Source organism: Zeugodacus cucurbitae, chromosome 2, assembly GCF_028554725.1.
Source record: "Zeugodacus cucurbitae isolate PBARC_wt_2022May chromosome 2, idZeuCucr1.2, whole genome shotgun sequence".
Classification (NCBI taxonomy): Eukaryota; Metazoa; Arthropoda; class Insecta; order Diptera; family Tephritidae; genus Zeugodacus; species Zeugodacus cucurbitae.
The window spans coordinates 26,348,555-26,370,037 of NC_071667.1; the positions used below are offsets into that span (position 1 = coordinate 26,348,555).

At 33.1% G+C, this 21,483-nt stretch overlaps 2 protein-coding genes across 8 annotated transcripts in view; both read right to left on the reverse strand.

Annotated features, from left to right (window-relative positions):
* Positions 1-14,355, reverse strand: part of LOC105213092 (E3 ubiquitin-protein ligase TRIP12) — a 32,369-nt gene extending 18,014 nt beyond the window's left edge. For 2 of the 6 annotated variants that reach the window (XM_029040899.2, XM_011185647.3), the window contains exons 1-3: positions 13,801-14,353; positions 2,768-3,732; positions 991-2,451 (exon numbers count right to left, since the gene is read on the reverse strand). In XM_029040899.2, the coding sequence (XP_028896732.2) occupies positions 991-2,451; positions 2,768-3,362 (2,056 nt within the window). In that variant the 5' untranslated portion in view covers positions 3,363-3,732; positions 13,801-14,353. Of the gene's footprint in view, positions 1-990; positions 2,452-2,767; positions 3,733-13,800 lie in introns of all 6 variants that reach the window. The other 4 variants (XM_011185648.3, XM_054228371.1, XM_029040898.2 and 1 more) reach the window with 3 other exon arrangements.
* Positions 14,356-14,396: 41 nt separating this feature from the next.
* On the reverse strand, positions 14,397-21,043 carry LOC105213094 (checkpoint protein HUS1). 2 transcript variants are annotated; one of them, XM_054228373.1, is made up of 3 exons: positions 20,896-21,023; positions 20,003-20,832; positions 14,397-18,846 (listed from the first exon to the last, which is right to left on the reverse strand). In XM_054228373.1, the coding sequence occupies exon 3, from the start codon at positions 18,782-18,784 to the stop codon at positions 17,930-17,932; it is 855 nt and encodes a 284-aa protein (XP_054084348.1). In that variant the 5' UTR covers positions 18,785-18,846; positions 20,003-20,832; positions 20,896-21,023; the 3' UTR covers positions 14,397-17,929. The 2 variants fall into 2 exon arrangements, with proteins under 2 accessions (XP_054084348.1, XP_028896733.2); XM_029040900.2 differs by lacking the exon at positions 20,003-20,832 and having other exon boundaries at positions 20,896-21,043.
* Between the last annotated feature and the right edge of the window lie 440 nt (positions 21,044-21,483).

The window sequence follows — 21,483 nt, forward strand, 5'->3', positions numbered from 1 at the left end:
TAGCATTGTTAGTAAACATTGAATATTGTATATTAAAAGTTTACTCAAGTATATAATAATTATTGACGCTTCATAGACAGCTGCTCAGCCCTATTAAAAGGTGACAGCACTATATTTCCGAATTTATAAAATTTTCACTTTTTATGGAAGTTTGTGCCGATTCAGAAATGATTCACACTCTATATATACAATTATGCATATTAGTGTATAAAAACGTGATATTTATATATGTACGTTTGTGTATAATTCTATTGACTAATATGTTGTATTTACAATTAAAGTATTTATGTACATTTGTACATATCCAAACATATGTTTGTAAAAATATATAAATGAGAGTTTTGGAGAATTTAAATGAACAAAGAAAGCTAATATTTATTTTTTTTTGCCATTATTTTATTTCATTCGAATTTTCTTCATCATTTATAGATGCTTTCAATAAAATAGAAAATTATTTTTGAGTATAATTTCTGTGTTTCACTTCAAAAGTAAAATAATCAAACTATATATTTTTTAACTTTGCGTTACTTTAGAAAAAATATTCTAGTTTCGCACATGTGTGTAAATGTAATTTTACAGGCTCATAGTTAATAGCACAGTCAAAACTCTCATTTTATAACCGCAACCTTAATAAACAAATAAATGCAAGTTTGCACTTTTACGTTCTACATATAAATAACATACATATATACGTTTCATAGAAAATTCAAACAATTCAGCTACATATTAAAGGCTAAAAACAAGTCGCTGTATATCGTTTAAATAACTGTTGTTATTATGGTTGTAGTAGCCAATTTACAGTAACAAATACAACTTATGCCAATTCATATTTATTCAAGCTGATTATTGTGTTGTGTAAAAATGCAGCACACATTTGGTTTAATGCGCATTTATCATTTCCTTTGTTTCGTGCTTGTTTTTGCATATTTTTATTTAGCATTGCATTTGGTATTCCATGAAAAACGGTAGAAACTCTGAAGAAAAACTCACCTTCAACAGCTTCCTCAGAATCCTCTGTGGCTAGTTCTTCGTCCTCTTCCTCTTCTTCAACGATATCGTCGTCGTCTTCCTCCTCTTCGTCGTCGATATCGTCGTCTTCGTCGTCGACGTCTTCCTCTTCGTCCTCGTCGTCAATGTCGCCGTCGCCGCGTATAACAATGTCACTGTCGGCTACAATCGAATCGTCCTCTAGATCAGCCGCCTCGTTATCCTCGTCGTAGATATCAATGTTATCTTCCGAATTATCGTTATCGTCAACTTCAGCGGCGTTAATGGCACCAACAGCAAAGACACTCTCGTTTGTAACGCTCTCGTCGTTTAAATTTGTATTCGTTGTGTTTGAAGCGTTATTCGGAGTAGACGAATTACCAATACCAGTGTTTGTATCGTTTACAAACGAAATCAGCTGATGATAGTTGCGTAAACTCTTACGATATTTACAATATCTGTCGACGCTAGCTACAGCACCAGCGGTCGTTGTTCGACTGCTCGATGGCCCTTCTGCGTTACTAGCTACAGCTGTGGCTGACGGTGCTGCGCTCTGACTATGTTGAGAGTTTGTGTTTGTTGTGTCAACGTTTGCAGTTGTTGTTGTTGCTGTTGATTTCGTATTTAATTTGATTCGACTGCCTACAACTGATAAGGAGGAGCGAGTACTTTGCTTTTGGTTTTGTTGCTGCCTCTTATCACCACTACCACATTCACTTTTGCGTAACGCAGAAGACGTTGCTGTAGTGGTATGAGCGTTGCTACTTTGAAGACTCTTACTTTGCCTTGAATTTGCTCGGTTGTTGTTCTTTCTCTCAACGTTTGTGTTGAGTTTACGGTTTTTCTTCTCTTGTTGTTGGTTTTGCTGGTTGTTATCGCTGCTATTATCGGCACTATCGTCTGCGAAGTGTGCTGTTCCTCGTTTGTTGAGCGCTGCAGTACGACTGTGACTGATTTTACGTGTTTTTCGAAAATAATTTAGTAAGTTACTTTTTGTATGGCCGGTGCTGGTGCTACTGCTGCCGCTGCTACTGCTCACACTAATGCTGTTGCGTTGCGATCCTGTTGCTGTTGCTGTTGCTGCTGCTGCTGCTGCTGTAAACACTGACTCAATGTGTTGACTGCTTTTACTATTACTTTTGTTAAGGCCACTCCCGATACTTGTGCCCCCACTGCGACGTGTCTGCTTCTTTGCGGATACAAGTGGAAATGAATGTCTATGGCTCTGATTGCCAGTAGCACTAACAATGTTGTGTGTGTCTTCTGTGGTGAGTGTCTTAGAGCGTGTCCGCTGTGCAACACAATCACCTGAATTAATACCAGCACCTAAGTCCTCTGTGGATGTAGTTGATGCTAAAAAGGGTTTGTTATGCGCCGCTGTTGTTGCTGGGAGTGTTGTTGTTGATGTGCTAGCAGATATGTTAGTAGTATGATAACGGCGCTTCTTAAGTGGTGAACTTGAATCTGCCGAATGATTCATAATCAGTGTTATTTGCAAAAAAAATCCAAAAATATAATTTAAATACCAAAAACTTTGTTAGTTTAAATAGCTGCCCTAGAAGGTTTGACAACTGTAAATCGACAAATTGACATGTGCCCAAATGGCAACAACCGTTATTAAGCTGCGTACGAATCAATAGTTTAATTTGGAATAATTTTTATACCGACCTTCTTGTTCTTCTACCAGATATTTCCATAAAATAATAATTTTGTTTTTTTACAGTTACAATAACTTTAAAGTCTATACAAATTGTCAAACCAACATAGACCACCTTCTTACCTTTATTGCTTTTTTGTTGTGATGAGGTTGTCGCTGTTGCTGTAGTTGTGGTGGACTTTAGTTGCTGCTGGTGATCGTGGTGACGTTTACGGTCACTACGTGTGGCACTTATTGCACTGGTTGAAGCAGCCTCAGCTGTAGTGCTGCTACTATTGAAGGCTCCTCGTGACGACGATCGCTTTCGGCTAAAGTTGCTACTATTACCAGTTGCAGTTCCTGTTGTTGCAGCCGAGCGATTTTTGCTATGAGCGCGCTTATTTGAACTACTCACACTAAACGACGTTTTATGAAGTTGTTGTTGCTGTTGAGCTATTGTATTAGCGATATCACTACCACTACCACTTCCGGTACTACTGGTTGTATGTTGTAGTTGTTGTTTGTTGTTGCTTTTATTGGTTTTGAATTCTTGTAATTTGATTTGTTTATGACGATTATATTGTGTTTGTTGTGTTGAACGTTGCTTTTGCTTCAGTTGTCTACTACGTGATTTAGTTGTGGTTGTTGTTGTTGCTAGCGCCGTGGTAGCTATGGTGGTGCTGTCGTCGTGCCCCTCCGTCACTGCAGAGAGCGATTGACTGTTAACGGATTCGGCCATAGACGACACTTAACCGCACTTTCGATCACACTAAACATGCCCTTGCAACACTTGTGTCCTTTTTCGTGTTATAGCCAATTTAATTTCTTTACACGATATAAAAGTAAAAAAGGAAAATAAAAATAAATTACGTTTTTGACTATTGTTGTGTAGCTACAATGCTATTGCTGTTGGGGTTTGCGTATACTATATTAGAATATATATATTTTTTTTTTTTGCCGATTCTTATTAATCACGATTCTTATTAATGTCAAAGGACACTATTTATGTTAATATTTAAGTTTTATTTTCGATTTCACTACGTTTGATGTCACTTTCTCACTGCTTTCACTGATGTTTGTGTTTATGCTGATTAGCCGCTTCGGAGAAACTGCAAATTGTAGAAATTTGTATAATTAATGTAGTGAATTCAATAATTTTTTGTTTGAAATTTAAATGCATCGATTTTTAATACACAAATAATTTAATCAAAATATCAAAATTTTCATAAATAAAAAAAAAATTATGAAATCTCATGACAATATTTTTTGATTTAAAAAGCATTGAAATCATACAACTACAACTAAGGACTTCAGACTATAGAATAATTTAGCACATTATTTACTAAATATGTTAATTCTAAGCTATGCTATGTATGCACATGTGTTTATTTTATTAGCAGTGCCCATTGGGAAATTAGAAAAACTAATGGGTTTTCATAAATAAGTGTAATTCAATTAAAAATCAACTATTTCCAATTTATACGATAAAGACATAATATATCTGTACACATAAATTATTTTATATTCCTATACGTTTCACTAAATCAAAAGTATTTGAAAATTGTGTTCATAAAAAGCAGTGAACCAATAAAATACTTAGAATTAACTAAAACCACAAAAATTTCAATTCCTAACTTATATAAAGCAATAATTCAACTAATTTTGAGTCAGAAACAGTTACACATATTCCTAAACTGATTGACGCTCTACAGTCCATAAATAGCTTTATTAGCATTAAGAGCATTAGTTCGTATATTTTCGAAAACATTAAACATGATATCTCGAACATAATTTCGATGGGGTTCAAGTCGCTGGGCGGGCTATTTAGTCAATGTTTATGAACAAATTGAAACTGGTCAACGTGAATTTGTAGAGTCACGGTTACTTGAAGTATAATTATTTAAATGAATTCTTTATCTAGCAATATTTTCTTAATACAATATAAGAGCTTAGCTTCAGAGTTCAAAATAATAATTTTGTGAAATTCGAAAAAATTAAGAAAGAAATATTTTTTTGATGTATAATAATATGTAAATGTATGTATTATCCAGTTATATTATACTTTGACAGAATTTTTCGCACTTTTTAGTAAAGTAGTTCTCTGTTAAAATCCTGCTAAAGTCAGTATATGAGGAAGTTTAGCCAACAGTGCCAATCGGTTTAAGGTTTGGTATAAACTTAATTTAAGATATTAATTTATTCGCGAAGAAGTGACCTGCGGTCACGCACCTCAAAATTCGTAATTAATTTCTTCGAAAAAAAAACTGAAATAAAATTAATGTATCTAAAATGAATTATACTGGTATTAGATACATACATACATATATACATATGTAGATACAATAAAATTAGACCCTTTGAACTCAAATTCATAAAACTATCAAGTAGAGATCACGGCATAGAAAATATGAGAACAAAAGAATCGTAAACATAACAGTAAATGCGTAGTACTCATTTCGAAAACGACGGAATACAATGTGCGCAGATAAGAGACAATGAAATGGTACAGAACGTGGAGAAAACCAAACAATCAATTCAAAATCTACAATGAGATGGCGTCTTCAACAACAAATATAACGAGGATTCTGTATTTAGAATGCAATTATATATAAGCAATGTACATACATATATGTATGTATATTTATTTATCGGTGTATATACGAGAAAGAATATCAAGAAAATGCAAGTGTAAGTCCAAGCTCAAAAGTGACATAACGCTCTTTTGATAAGAGCAGAAATATCAACCAAAGTCTATTCACAGCTGAGATATAATAGAAAGATCGAAACATGTATATATGTTCGAAACCTAAACATTTATTTTGACTCCGTTATATTTAATAATAGGAAATTCCAATATCAAAGACACCGTTGCAGGTTGAGAAATGGCATTTTCTTGCAACAAAGCAACTAGGTACACACATAAATATATATGAACGTAGTGAGGTCGGTGTGTAAAAATAACCTTATAGGACAGCGATTTAGGCAAGAGAGGTATTGCATTTGCACACTCAGTAAATACAAATGTTAGGCCGAGTGTGTGTTTGAAGGAGAACCAGTGAGTGTTTTGAGTGGAAAAGCAAATTTGAGTGATTGAGCGAAAGTCTATTAGTCTACCTCGTGCTCGGCTACACTCTTCCGAGTATCTGTAGCTGGTTATATGACTGACTATTTGTGGCAATTTTACAGGCCAGTAAAACAGAAAGAAACGTACAACAAAAGAAAAATAGATAAAAACCAAGTACATACACTTGCATACATAAGCGCACAAGTACATAACGAAATCAGCTGTTTCTAGTTTGTTTATATTTTGTTTCTCGCTTTCTGCTTTGCTTATTGTTTTCGTCGAAAATGACAAGACGATACAAGGAACAAGTTTAACGTTACAAGAACAACAACACTACATTGAATGCTTAGTGAAACGGCAAGTACATAAGATGCGAGTGAATTTATGAGGTTTAATATGAGTACTTTGCTGTTGAGAGATACAAAACGAAGTGCAAATGCACATACAGTAGACATACATACATATAAGAAGGCAACAATCTTATTGTAGAAATAAATTTATGTACCAATGAGTATATGGTATTATTTGCTCATCATTAAGAGGTTGAACTCACACAAATTATATGACGTCAACGTATTATTTTTATAAAAAAAATTTAGAAAAAAAAACAATTAGCAAGTAATACAGGTAAGTTTAAATAATATATATAATAATGTAGTATCTGTACGTATGCAATTAAGAAACAAATGTTGAGAACGCACAATATACTTAAATTTGTTATTTTCATTTTTTTATTGCACAGCAAAACGAGTTTGACGCGTCATACCAACTATATATTGGTGCATATTATATAAATGTATACATATGTACATACATTGGTAGGTAGAGGAAACCTATTTAAGTGTGCTTAGTCGATTTGTGCCCTTTTACCTTTTTGGCGTTACCTCCAACAAGTAGTCAGACGGGTAGACAACACAACAGCCAGAACAGTGGCTCTGGTTAGGACCATAAGTCCGTCTGTTTGGATATTCTTTCGTCAGCTGTCTGTCAATATACTATGCTCCTGCTTATCTCAGAGCATGTAAAAAATATACAAAATAAATCAGATACTTATGCGGAACATGTTTTAATTATGTATGTCCGAGTAGACAGGATACAATCTAAAAACTTGAGTACTTTCGCACATACTACATACGAGGTGTGTTAAAAATAACGGTAATTTTCGTTTTTTTTTTTATATTTATTCATTCGTCTATATTAATGTTGTAGACATCAGATTGTCGAAACTTTTCACTTCTCAAACTCAATTTTTGGGTTGGCCTTTGGCTTTTTCAGCAATTTTTCGTATGCTTGTAAAACGACGGCACTTTAAGATTATCTTTATTTTTGGAAATGGGAAAAAAATCATATGGAGTCATATCTGGCGAATATGGGTCATAGTTACAGTATTATTTTTGGCCAAGAATTCACGAACAAGCAACGAAAGGTGAGCTTTTAACAAACGAAAATCGGCAAGCTCATAAAAATACTTCTAACCTTAGCGTTATCGTACTTCAGGGGCTTGTATTATCAGCAAAATAAAAATATGTTGACTATTGGATTGTCCAAATCTCTGAAAACTCAAATTTTACAATTTCCCTTATTTTTTGAACACAACAAGTATGTATTTTTGTATGTTGTCTTTACAATTGCAGTGAGTTGAAAATTATGAACACTTCTTCAATGTATAAGCTTGACATAACATAAACACATACAAATTCTAAAATTGAAAATGCTGTCAATAGCTGCTCCGTAGGAAAATCGCACCTGCAAATTATTTTCATTTATCAGCACTTATGTATATACATATGTATATGTTATTATTATATGTATATGAAATATCAACGAATTCCATACCGCAAGCCATTTTATAATGTGTCATTCGAAAAATTGCCATATCGACATGCCACTACACTTTTCACGCTCATTTTCGCCATGCTCTTGTAGTTTTTCTTTTTCTCTTCTTATTGTTGTTTTTGTTAAACAAAATGTATGTTTAAGTGTGTAAATTGCCGACTGCAATAGTGGGCATGAAAATGAGTTCAAGGCCGTTAAAATGGAACACGTACGAGATTACTCAACGGAAAATATGAATAAATACGATGTAGTTACGGCTCGATGGATATGCGAGTACATATGTATGTATTGTGAGAAAACCAGAAGTTATAAAATGGCACAATTGGAAGATACAACAACAAACAGAAGAAATAGCAACAAATATCTAAACTTAGATAAAATTTTCAGCTTAGAGCAAATAGTAAGTTCATTTAACGTTTTACTAATAAACAATAGCCAGTGGAGAAATACTTCCCCGAATGTTTGTATGCAGTCGTGGTTGCCGAACAACAACTACAATTATTTCGGTCATACACATACGGTCATTAAAATAGTTACAAACAATTTACTAATTTAATTCATTCCGTATCTATAAATTTTCACGGAATTATTGAAATGAAAATTTTCCTGCAAGGTATGATCAAATAGCAATAGAACAATAGAAAGCATTTACAGTAATTTAATGTATCCACAAGATATCTGGTAGTCAATGCGATTGGAACGTATTAAATGTGTTTGATTGAAATGTTTCTTCTCCCAGTGCATTTGTATCGTGGAATGCCTTTCATTAGCATTTGTTATTTATTTACATATATCGACTGAACATCTGTCAGATTGAAACTCCCATGCATAGTATTAAAAATTTAGTTTAATTATCATTTTTATATATTTCTCCTCACTGGCTGAATTAAGTAAACGACGTTGAGTTCTATGAAGTACTAGACCGAGAGATGGTATTTAAAGGAAGGTACGTGAAAAAATACTTACAAATTTATTATGACGTTTGTTTTAATATCAATAAAGCATATACAGATAGCTGTTGTACTCGGACAAGTAGGAATTACTACCCTGAAAGCAAGTCAAAAAACAACCCTAACCTGAACGTAAAGTAATCGAAATAAGTTGCGTTGTAAAGTCAAATACAAGCAACCGTAACGAATGTAATCACAAATGTGAAAGCCCCTTAAGCATCAGTTTTATATGTAAACATGTGCATATACATATGTAAATCTATGTCTGCGAATGCAATTAGACAAACTTATGTAGACATATTTATATGATACTTATGTACATATGTACATATATAAAAATATACTAAGTATACCTTATATCTATAACATAGTGTTCAACGAATGGACAGATATTTTCCCAAATAGACGATAGTCTTGACAGAAGCGGTGAATAATCAAATGATGCAAACGAAGGTAAATTAAATAGAAATAAACAATGCAGGAATTTACAAAAACTACAAGGTACTGAGAAATTGATGATGAATAGCAATATACGTATGTATATAATAAATGCTTATAGACATAATATATACATATGTATATTTAATAATAACACATGCATGGTATAAAAATATAACACGAGGTTTAATCAAATTTTAATAATAAACAAGTAAGGAAAGGTTAGAATAGAATAGAAGTATAGAGGACTGCGCTACGACCTGTCCCAGCATTCTTATAAATTCAAGATGGTACTGTGAGTGAGGGAGTCGATGCGTTCCTCAGTATGGTTGCTGAGACCCAATAATTTACTCCTACTTCTGTGAAGTGCTACACAATCTGGGGAGGTTTATTACACAACTAAATCTTTTGGTGTTATACCCTCCAATAAAACGCTTTGCTTGGCGTAGACCCGTAGCCTGCGACCCTCCTACGGTCTCACGGAACATGTGACGGACAGACAGACATCCGGATTTTAACTCGTCTCGTCATCCTGATCATTTTGATTGTATATAACCCTATATCTAACTCGTTTAGTTTTATGACTTACAAACAACCGTTATGTGAAATAATACTCTCTTTTGTTGCGAGAGTATAAAAATAAATAAATAATTTATATTAAACATTTTCTTGATTGCAAATTAACAGAAAAACTGTTCTATTAGCACAGTGCTTAAAACAAACCGTCAAATGATTACTTTCTCTTTTTACTTTACATTCGTCCACCACTGATAACAGCAACAAACAAGCCATAGTAACACAACCCCCAACAACAACAACAACCCTTTTCCGAGACGAGAGCACAACAGTTGGTAGTGGAAAAATAAAGTTAATGCAACTCTATTGCGAATGTACATACTATGTACTTTAAGGTTAGTTTTTAGATTGCAGACATACATATCTTTGTATACGATATAAAATAATAAATATAAATGAGTATACGGTATTTGGTATATATGTGGTAAAATGTCCAAGCATATATCAATTCTCGTATGTATCATACAAAAGAAGGTAATAAGTAAAAAGATAGAATGTTCCTTCCTATGCAGCTCTATTGTGTCTGCTAAACATTTAGAATGTGTGATATAAAAAAATTGCACTTCACAATAAATTATTAGTCAATAAATTTGTTTTCCATAAACAAATAAGAAAACTTATACAAATATGTGTTATGATTATATATAAGAGTATTTATTTTATAGAAGTGATATAAAAAATATTAAAATCATTGTTATTAAACACTCTAATGGCCAACTACTCAATATTTGAAGTAAGAAATCTTTCGATGTAATTTTTTTGGTACATATTTAGCCCTTTAAGACTTAAATAATATTGCTATTTACTACCTTCGACAGGTGAATCTTATAGAAAACTGGTGAGCGCATGGAAAGTAAATAATAAATGCAACACCAATACGAAAGTTACGTTTACACAAATACATGTATATATACTTATGTACATATATACAGTGGAACTTCCGTAACTCGAACTTCTATAAGTCGTAGATCGCCATAACTCGCACTTTGAAATTGGCAATAGCGTTTAGAAATCAAATTTCATACAAATTTCCTTCCATAACTCGAAATTCTATAACTCGAAGTTCTCCATAACTCGAACACTTGAAATGGCAATAGAAGTAAAATTTCATACAAGTTTCCTTCCATAACTCGAAGTTTTCGACCAGGGCATAATACAAAATTTTAAACAGACGTCAAGAGTCAAACAATAGCAAACCCCAAGAAAGAAAATTACATAATACTTGTTTTAACGTGTGTACATAAAACTTGATGCGAAATATATAAATAAAACTGGGTATAAGTCTGTATTTTAGTTTTTTAAAAAATTGCATGGTTTAATGAAAATTCTATAAGTCGAAGTCTCTCACTCGAAGTTTTTTCTGGATTATGGTGATTCGAGTTAGAGAAGTTCCACTGTATTTAGAAATGTATAATTTTAGAACTTTGCCATTCACAGCTGTAACACGATTTAGATTATTACGAATGACGATCGGAAAGAGAAAACGAAAATTGGTTTCCATACCAGGGTGAAAGCATTTACGTATGTATATTGAAATGAGAACGTTGTATGTATACGAGTATATTTTACTTGCTTAAAATACTTGAAAATTTTACATAACAACTAAGCAAGGTTTTAACTACTTACATATGTATGTATGTACGTAATACACAGACAAGTAAATATATGTAAGCGTATGGCATTAATATAATGTAATGGTATTATAATATTTATTCATTATTTAATACATAGGCAATGAGAAAAAAAATTAATTGATATGACAATGTTGGATAAGATAAAACTAACCTAATCTCAGGATCTAAAAAATCTAGCTCATCTCAAAATTTACTTTTTTTTATACTCTCGCAACAAAGTTGCTACGAGAGTATAATAGTTTTGTTCACATAACGCTTGTTTGTAACACCTAAAACTAGACGAGGTAGATATAGAGTCATATATACCAAAGTGACACATAAAGAGTCGTAACTAAGCCATAAATGAAGTTATAAAAGTAAAACTTGGAATAAGGGATCGCACTAGGAAGGGGCATTTGTATATATCTCGCAAACCAATGAAGCTATATAAACCAAACTTTCTGCAGTCGGTTCTCTTACGTACCCCACCACACACCATGTTGAAAATAGTTGAAATCGGATAGTAACCACGCCCACTTCCCATATAAATGTTAGGTTGAAAATTACTAAAAGTGGGTTAACTCACTAACGAAAAACGACAGAAACACTAAATTACACAGAAATAATAGTAGAAGGAAGGTGCACACAGATTTTTTTACAAAACGAAAAAATGGGCGCGGCATCGCCCAATTATGGGTAAAAAACCATATCTCAGGAACTACTCGACAAATTTCAATGAAATACGGAATATAATATTTTCTTTACACCCTGATAACACGGCTAAAAATTGAGCGAAATCGGTTCACAACCACGACTACTTTCCTTATAACTCAATTTTGGTGTCCATCTGATTCCTTCACTTTATCATGTATACATAAGGAACCAATGAAGATAGCGGAATAAAACTTTACACAAATAGTGCATATCATTTCTGACTTCACTTGTGAAAAAATTGTCGAAAACGGACTATAACTTTTCAAGGCCCCAGATATGGAACATGTTGAACTCAGCGAATAAGGGTAAATTTTAACCGAAAATTTGGGTAAATATCTTAGATAATTTAATGTAATTCAGAGGAAATTGTTTTCTTCTAATAGTGTTCGGTTAAAAAAATTATTAAAATCGGGTCATAACATCTCCTAGCTCCCATATACCTAATTATAGGTTTTTCAAAAATACGGTGGGGATTTATTCCGCATATACATATGTATTGGTTAATATGTGAGATATCTTAACAAAATTAAGTGAGCGTATAGTCTTGGATATAGTGTACCCTGCTGGTGAAAATGAAAGAATTACCTCAGCCCTCACATAGTATATATTACGATTTTCGTTATTCTATTAAACTTTATGCCGAATTTATGGGTAAATTTTGTATGTTTGTAAGTTTCTTCAATAATTTGCGAGAGTATAAAATGTTCGGTTGCACCCGAACTTAGCCTTTCCTTACATGTTTATTTTCACTATTTAGACACACGCTGCCTGAATATTAAATATTGCAGATTATACACGTGCACATGTGTGCAATTTGCAGATTTAAATTTAAAAAAGCTTGCTTCGAGAAGATTTATTAAATTTAATTAATAAATTTAAATATATTTTAGTATAGATTTATTAATTTTTCACAACTGATGCTTATGACCAGAAGAAAGCAAATTAAATGGTACGCAAAAGGACAAAAACTCCCCAAAGTTACTAAAACTGGAAATAAATAAATAATAATAATATTTGAACTTAATAGTGCTAATTTGTACTTGATTTCAAACATACACGCAATTGTACGTGTTATCTCTACCAAAATGGAGTATGTCTGCACTACCGTTGTAGAAATATATAAGCAACAATGTAATAATGTACACAGGTACATGTGAATATGTGCTATTTTTTATCTCCACCATACACAAGCATCCGTTTCCCCTACAAGCATACAAACACACACCTTACGAAAGTGCAATTTAAATAGCAACATCTTGAGCACCTTTCGTATTAGTTTTTTTTTTTGTTTTAATTTTTCCATTCGTTATTTTACACACTCCGTTAATTGCATGGATATGCATATTGTATAAAGAAAAACGGAAAATTTCTACTAAATATAAAATCGATGTACAAAGTAATGGCAGCTGCGCACCGCATTGCAAAGAAAATTAAAATAAAATAGAAACCGACGATGTCTGGTGCTCAGATGATGGCGATGTCGAACGACGACACACTGACAGCGCAGCAAAGGCAATGAAAACGAAATGGTAAATATTTGGGGGAGTAGAGAGACTGGTGAACGCCTCGGCACACAACAAAATGTCGTAGTTGTGTTATATACAACAACTTTAAGTATATATATATAATAAAGATATAAATGATATGTGAATCATGTTTGCACACATACAAGTATGCATTATGTACATACATATGTATATACATACTTGCAAACCAATAGTCATATGCACATTTTCGTTTATTTAACGCACCTTACCATTCGCCATTCTGTGACTTTTCTTATATATACATATATGCTATATACATAAGTAAAATAGATACTTATGTAGCTAGGCACATAAGCATATAAAATGAAATGCATATGTAATACTTTTATTTCAATTTAAAATTTCCCATAATTACACAAGCTATTGAAATCATGCCTTTGTATATATCAACTATTATTCTAATGAAATATTTAGCAAATTAATTTTAACAGTTGCTTACTTTGAACACTTAAAAATGCCTCGTCAACCCCGTTGTCTTATCGCCTTTGCCGAAGAACCGAAACTGTTGCGGTTTCCTTTAATTACGAAACGTTATTGAATTTGTTTTTAGTTTTTTTTTTTTCATTGCATTTAGATATATTATTTTTTATACAATACGACACTCACTACGGCAAATGTGTTCACTTGGATTTTCTTATATTTTTATTTTAATATACATATTTTGCCCACATCTTGTATTGTTAATTATGGCATATTATATACTAGCCGCTGTACATATATTGGTGCTTGTATTTATCATGTATATACACTGCTCTTGGCTTCGTCTCTCCCCTGTGCTGTGCAGTTTTGTTGCTAACTTTGACTTTATCGGCAATCATTTCTATCCGCTGCTTGCGAGTACGAGGAGTTTAATTTTGCTATATACACGTATATATGTATACAACACAGTTTCTAACTTTACTGTTTATATCTCCTCGCTCCCTGCACCGATTAGCAACGGCCGCAATCACAAAGAGTGAAACGTTTTATATAAATTATATTTATATATTTACTGTATATATAAATAAATATATAATATATATAAACATTGTTACTATCGTAATAATTTGCCAAGTTGTTACCGCACCGAGTTCAAATTAGAGACTGAAAGCAAAATCTTGCTGCCACCAGCTACTTTGCAATCGCAGGCCATTCACACGAGTTGGGCTCACGAGTTTGGACATGCGACTCTGTCTCTCTTCTCCCATATAACACATGGCTCGCTACTCGTACACTGTCAACAGGCAAATGATAGTTTAGCAGTTCACTCAACTCTCCAAACATTCGGGGTGCACTCAAAGTAAGCTCCCTCTCAGGTACATGTATATACTCGGATTTTCCGCATATGGACATGTATATTCATACATATGTATATGTATACCAGTATTGTAATATCCAACAACTCCGTGGTACTGATTATCGGTATTGCTGAACGGTTGGTTCTGGTTTTGTTAACCTCTGTCTCCTAGTGGCTTGATGCATCCAGACCACCACCACCATCACTTTAATGCGAGTTCTCGTCGGAGTTCATGTCGCTGGCAAGTGTGTTAATTACTTTGAGCTGAGAAGTAAACAGCCTTACTGGTGTCAGGATTGAAAGGTGTATGGGTGTATAGAATCGTTTGACCTGAACGCGTACGAGCAAACATATGACAGCAGCGTTTGAAAATAAACAACAACAAATGCAAAGGCAGCATTTCATGGGCAAAAACAACGAACTAATGTATGTATGTACATCTTGTTGCTGTTGTTGTGTCTAATAAAGCAAACGATGTTTGATTATGATACATATTTTTCTTTTATTTATTTGCCCCAATAACTAAAGTGATTTATCAACAATTCGTTGCTCTCAAAGTTTACACTAGCACAATTGTTTTTTATTCTTTGCTGAGTTTCGGCAGATTTTAATAACTAATACAACGTATTTCCATTCAGTAAGTACGCAGTGAATTATGTGCGTATATTTATATGCATCTGTGTGTATGTCGAATGCGCCCTTCTATCCTATGCGTCGTCATTCCATCACTCCACCACTCCGCATGTGGTCTCACCCCGGACACGACTACGAAACACGTTGAGTATGTTTCTCATTTTCGAAATGGGGTCAACAAACTGTATTTCAAGTCACTTCACATATTCTCGACCTATAATTTTTGTCAATGTTTGCTACCGTCTTAGGCCGAAATGCGACGACCGATTGGAAGTGCGCAGCAGTTTTTAAAGGTATGTATGTTTAAGTTTTTTTTTAATTATACCTAAAATACTTACAAATGTATATAATAATTGTATATTACATAACAAACGGCATATATACATATGTATGTAAGTCATTTGCTTATGCATATTTGAGAATAAGATTTATTACGCATTCAAAATTCACGTTTAAGCCAAGTTTTAGCATTGACCGCACAACGGAAGCCGAAAGCTTTTAATAAATATTTCTTACCAATTGGAGGATTGAAGGTGTATTGGTTACATGCATCCAAGGTTTGCAATTCGGAATACCAGCATACTAACTATACAATTATTCGACCACTTTTTAATTTACCAGACAGGTAATATTCTTTATTGGCCGCATCAAAATGAGCTCTTCTTGTTAAGTTTTCTCATTATTTTATTGAACATTTGAAACTTGACGGTGTTTCTAGAGATCATAGATGGTGCAGGAACAGCTGGCGTACACCTTGCCTTATAGATACATAGCTCCATCGAAGCTAACGTAAGACACACCAATATCTGGGTGGCACTTCACCACTGCAATGACTTTTTTAAACGCATCTTAAACTTTAAGTTGCATTATTTATACCCCAAAATGGATTTTAAGTTCGCTATTTAATAGCTTTTAGAAAGCTTTGGCTAATATACATAAAATTGAGGTTATGGTTTCACAATTAAGAGCAATTAATCGAAATGTTCGACGATTTAGTCTAGAAACTTTGTGGACTTAAGCACAACCATCAATTTTTAGGTCTCCATCTAAAGTAGTCTGATAGGTGTTGCAAATTGGCAGTACAACGATACCATTAAAGAAGCAACAACAAGTGCACCGTCCTTAATACAATAATATAAAACCATAGTAGATAGAGACAATTATAGAGTAAATTTTAAATCGTTTTCAAGCTGAATCAAATTTCAAACTGAAAAAAGTTCAACGATTTCATTTGCAGTGTTCAAAGAAAACATTAATTTATTAGTATAACTATTAATTTGTAAAAAATACGAAGTAAAAATGTTCAAATCATGTATTTTTAACGCCTCTCCACTTTAAGAATAAACAATTATTAACATAGCCGAATGTTGAACGAAAGCAAAAGCATATACATACATACATAAATAGAAAGAAAAAGGTTTTGCTACGAATAAACCAAAAAACACACCAAAACAATGATAAGCAAATATAGCAACAAATAAAGAAACTTGTCCATGTCCATTGGCAAACGAGTTGAAAATGAAATCAAAAACAAATATTAAATAAAACACCGAACTCCATAACCAAAATGAAACAGGACAGTGGTAACAGTGAAACAGAGAAGCCTAAATATTCACATACACACATACATATGAATGTATGCAATTAGCAATTAGGCCCCACACGAGTCCAACTTTGGAGAGCAGCAAATGCGCTCTAGCGGCGAAGAGTACACAATGACCCCACTCAATAACTCAAGTTAATCAGTCAAAACGAAATACAAGTCTATATACTTACAATGTACATATGTACATACATAGATGAATATATTTATACGCAAACAAATCAAAGTTCTCTGGTCACAGCATATGTATATGTACATACGCACACAGCGTATTCATATCTATATAAGCATATATTGTTGCGTTTGAGAGCGAACTCCAAAATATTGACAAGGCAAAGCGTAACAGTGAACATAGTGTATGGCTGAAGTCTGGAACCAGATTCTGAAGACGACATTGCCGCAAGATTTTAAACGTTCATCCACAGTTTCGAAAAAAAACAGGATTTTACTTTTCGTACATATGTACATACATATATATATGCCTACAGTGCTGGCAAAAACTCAAACACCGTTTCAGTATTATATGCTCAAGGTCGCATTATTTAATCAAGGCTAATTACTTTTTTCTCTTGCTGCAATGCTAGCTGCCGAGGCGGACTTTACCAGTAGTTAGACTGTGTATAAGCAAAAATACAAGACTTCGATCGATAAAAACAATTGTATAATTAATTGATAAATCCTTGTCTATATAATCTGTGTTTTATTCTTGATGGAATTTTTTATATTACTAGACAGAATCGGGTGATGATGTATATCTAGCATTTAAATCCAGACGCTATTGCAAGAGATATTTGTAACAATTCAAATGGAAAATACATGTGCAGATATGCATATAAAATATTGTCTATATTTGTCAGGAATGGAAGAACTATTTTCACTGGATTTGTTACGAAAAATCGAGTGGCTTCAATACACTGAAATATACTGATAAGTACGTGTTTAACATTTGAAAAATGCCATATTTATTATTCAACTTTTGATAAACTTGTTACGATATAATGATAAGAATAACGATGTATTGTTGATAAAAACATATTGGTCAAAGTCGGTTGCTGTTTATATGCACACAGCTGGCAATTTGGAGTGAATGGCAATGCCGTCGCGTACATTTACTTCTAAATGTATTAGTCGATCATCTGCTATGCCACATGACAATTCCGTTGATGGTATTTGAAGTGCCGAGAAAAACAATGCAGTTTTCTTACAGTCCACCGAACAAGATGCCTCTATTTGCTCTTTGTTCTTGTCACTTTCACCTGGATTCATGGTACGTAATTCTAGGTTTTGATAACGTGTTGTTATTGTTGCCATATCCGTTTCGGCGACTAAATTCATCTCACCGGCAGAGGTTGCGTAAAAAATTATAGTCGGTGAGAGATTCTTTATTTTATCAATTAGACCGCGTATTAAACGATTGGATGGCACATTTAATACTAGCTTACATGCTGGAACAGTAGGGACGGCAAAATGTGGCCAATCACAGCGCGGTATCACATCCACTGGTACATGGTGCATAGCGCGACGTGACTTATCTGAACTCTTAGTTGCCGCGTCAATGTCGATTGTTAAACATGGGAACTGTAAATTAGTCAGCTTCAATTTACAATAGCTAGGATTGTTACGAAGTAAGGATAGTGCCGTTCCCAGATTCAATGTCGGTATATTTAACACAATATGTGGATCGTTTTCACTGTCGACGCCTTGCATTGTGTATTCAGCGAAATATTGCTGAGGATCAATTTCCACCCATACCAATGGTGCTGTACTACCGGATTCCTCATTTGCTACAAAATAGACTCTGTCCAAAGAGATTTTCATTACGCATGTTTTCGCCAATTTTGATAATGTTTGTATGATGTAGAGAAATTCACGCATGTACTCAGGATCCTGCATCATAGCACGAAACTTCATGGTTTTATGTTTGATTTATTGACTTGCCAATAATAATATGCTCCTTTGTCAATTTATGTAGGCTTATTTTATGATCCATTCATTTGTATTTGTGTGTTTCATGAAGGAGAACGGAAAGAAGAAAAACAAATTTCAAAGTTGTTTTGATGGCTTGCTTTCTATTCTACTTTTCGTCTAGCAAATCTAGACGTAAGAAACATGTTTATCACATCACTTTAACATTAGCAGATTAAAATGCTAATAGTTTTTATCCTAATTTCTATTTAAAATTATTTAAATTTATGGTGCTGTAGGGATTTTTAATGATTTGTATTCTATATTCTATTTCTAAGCTTTGGGTAAATAAGTAATATTCTTTTAATTTTAATTTATATTTTTTTTTACTTTTATCACATCTATTCAAGTATACGTATATACATATATGTATGATTATATGTTAAATTATACAGTGGAACTTCCATAACTCGAACCTTCTATAAGTCGAAGATCTCCATAACTCAGACACCTGAATTGGCAATAGCGTTTAGAAGCCAAATTTCATACAAATTTCCTCCCCTAACTAGAATTTCTATAACTTGAAGTTCTCCATAACTCGAACTCTTGAAGTGGTGATAGAAGTAAAATATCATACAAATTTCATTCCATAAATCGCAGTTTTCAACCAGGGCATAATACAAAATTTTACTATCGAGGAAGAATCTTAAAAGAGTCTCTCTATATCGTATGGAGGCTAAAAAAAATATAATATTATACTTATAGATTGCATAAATCATGTAACAAAGGCATGGGATACAGACGCCAAGAGCCAAACAATAGCAAACTGCAACAAACATAATTACAAAATACATGTTTTAATGTTGCAAAGTAAATAACTAAAACTGTGGGTAAATCTATATTTTACAGCTTTTTGAAAAATGTATGTTTTAATGAACATTTCTATAACTCGAAGTCTCTCTAACTCGAAGAAAATTTGTGATAAGTAACATAAAAATGAAAATGTAAGATATTCACTCAAATTTGTATAGGACCATTACTAATTTATAACGCAATTTTGTCTAATCATCGAAAAAATACTGCCAAGATTTCAGCAAATTTTATTTTATTTTGTTTTAAATTAGCACAATAGTTTCAATTTACATATATATTTATGCATCTTCTATTTTGTTGTAAAAAAATTACACCTAATTCGGTTCTTTGATATCAAGGTTGACCACCCACCAGAACAGCAGAACTGTTTGTGCATACACATACATTAATTTAAATATTTTCTTGCACCGATCTTTACAAACATTGAAATAAACTAATTTAATTTTGTTTTGAAATTAATAAAATAGTTTCTTTAATGTGAACCATAAATACGAATTGCAGTTGAATCATGTCGGTTATTATTGAGTAAACACACTTTGGTCTCGTAAAAAGCGCAGACGAACTGAACCGAAAATGAAACAAAACGCAAATGCGAACAAACACGAGCTAGCTGAACACCAAATACAACAGGCACATGGACTTGACACACATGGAGCCAAGACACGCCATTTGCGCTGGAGGTTTACGTTGCAGATCGTTATGAACACACGATAAAGAGCAAAATGGGGCTGTTTCGTCGTTGCATACACCTTCCTCGATTTCTCAAATATGTTCAACATTTGTCTTTTAGCACCAAAATTTCCAATTGGTTTACTCACAATTATGCATAAGTTTACATTTTATATTACTTACATACATGTAATTAAAACATGCATATATTAACATTAAATGTCTATATAAAATCAAAAAACATTCCAAAACACTAATAGATATTTGCAACGAAAAAATCGATACTGAGGTGAAACTATACTCCACAAACCGAAATCTTTACAAATATAAGAAACGATGTAATATACAAGATTATTTCAGAACCAATTCTTAACGTTTTTAATACTAAGATGATTGATTTCTCAATAGTCGACATTTTGTCTACAAGTCTACCTAGCTATCCAACCGTGTTGCAGTCATCATGACTGATACACTGCCCCATCTCAATGGTGAAATAATTGAACTTTAAAAAGCTAAATATAAATACATCAACATAGCATTCGATGGTTCACATAATTCTTTTGTAATAATCTTACCTTTTTCTTATGCTTTTTATGTATTTTTAAACAATTTTTGATTTAATTTCTTACTAAAATCCACACGTCTCGTCGACAATATCAAAAATTGATTCCGACAATCACGACCACTGCAGCGTTGCCAAGTGCCAAAAGTCAATTTCTTCTTTTAATCAAATTTACAATGAAAACTTAACAATCAGATGTCGCTCTTCGTTCGATGACATATACGGTAAAATTGGAAATATAGGCTATTTATCAAAAATGTTTTGGTATGTGGGTTAAAAATTATAGATAAACCACACTCAGTGGCAATGTTGTAATATGAAATATTGCTGAACAGGAATAACTAACCAATAACTTATTCATTTTATCATAGATTTATTATAATTGTGTTCAATTTCTATTCGGTATTTACACTATTTGTGTTCAATGCATGAGTGAAACACTTAAAACTCGGATTGAAGGAATCTATAGACAATATATACATATATTGACAGTATATACAAATCAAGCTGATTGGCGAAATATCAAAATACAGGTATAATAATCAGAATACAGGTTGGAGGCGAACATAATTTTATTTTTTTTGTTTCGGTACGGCAACAT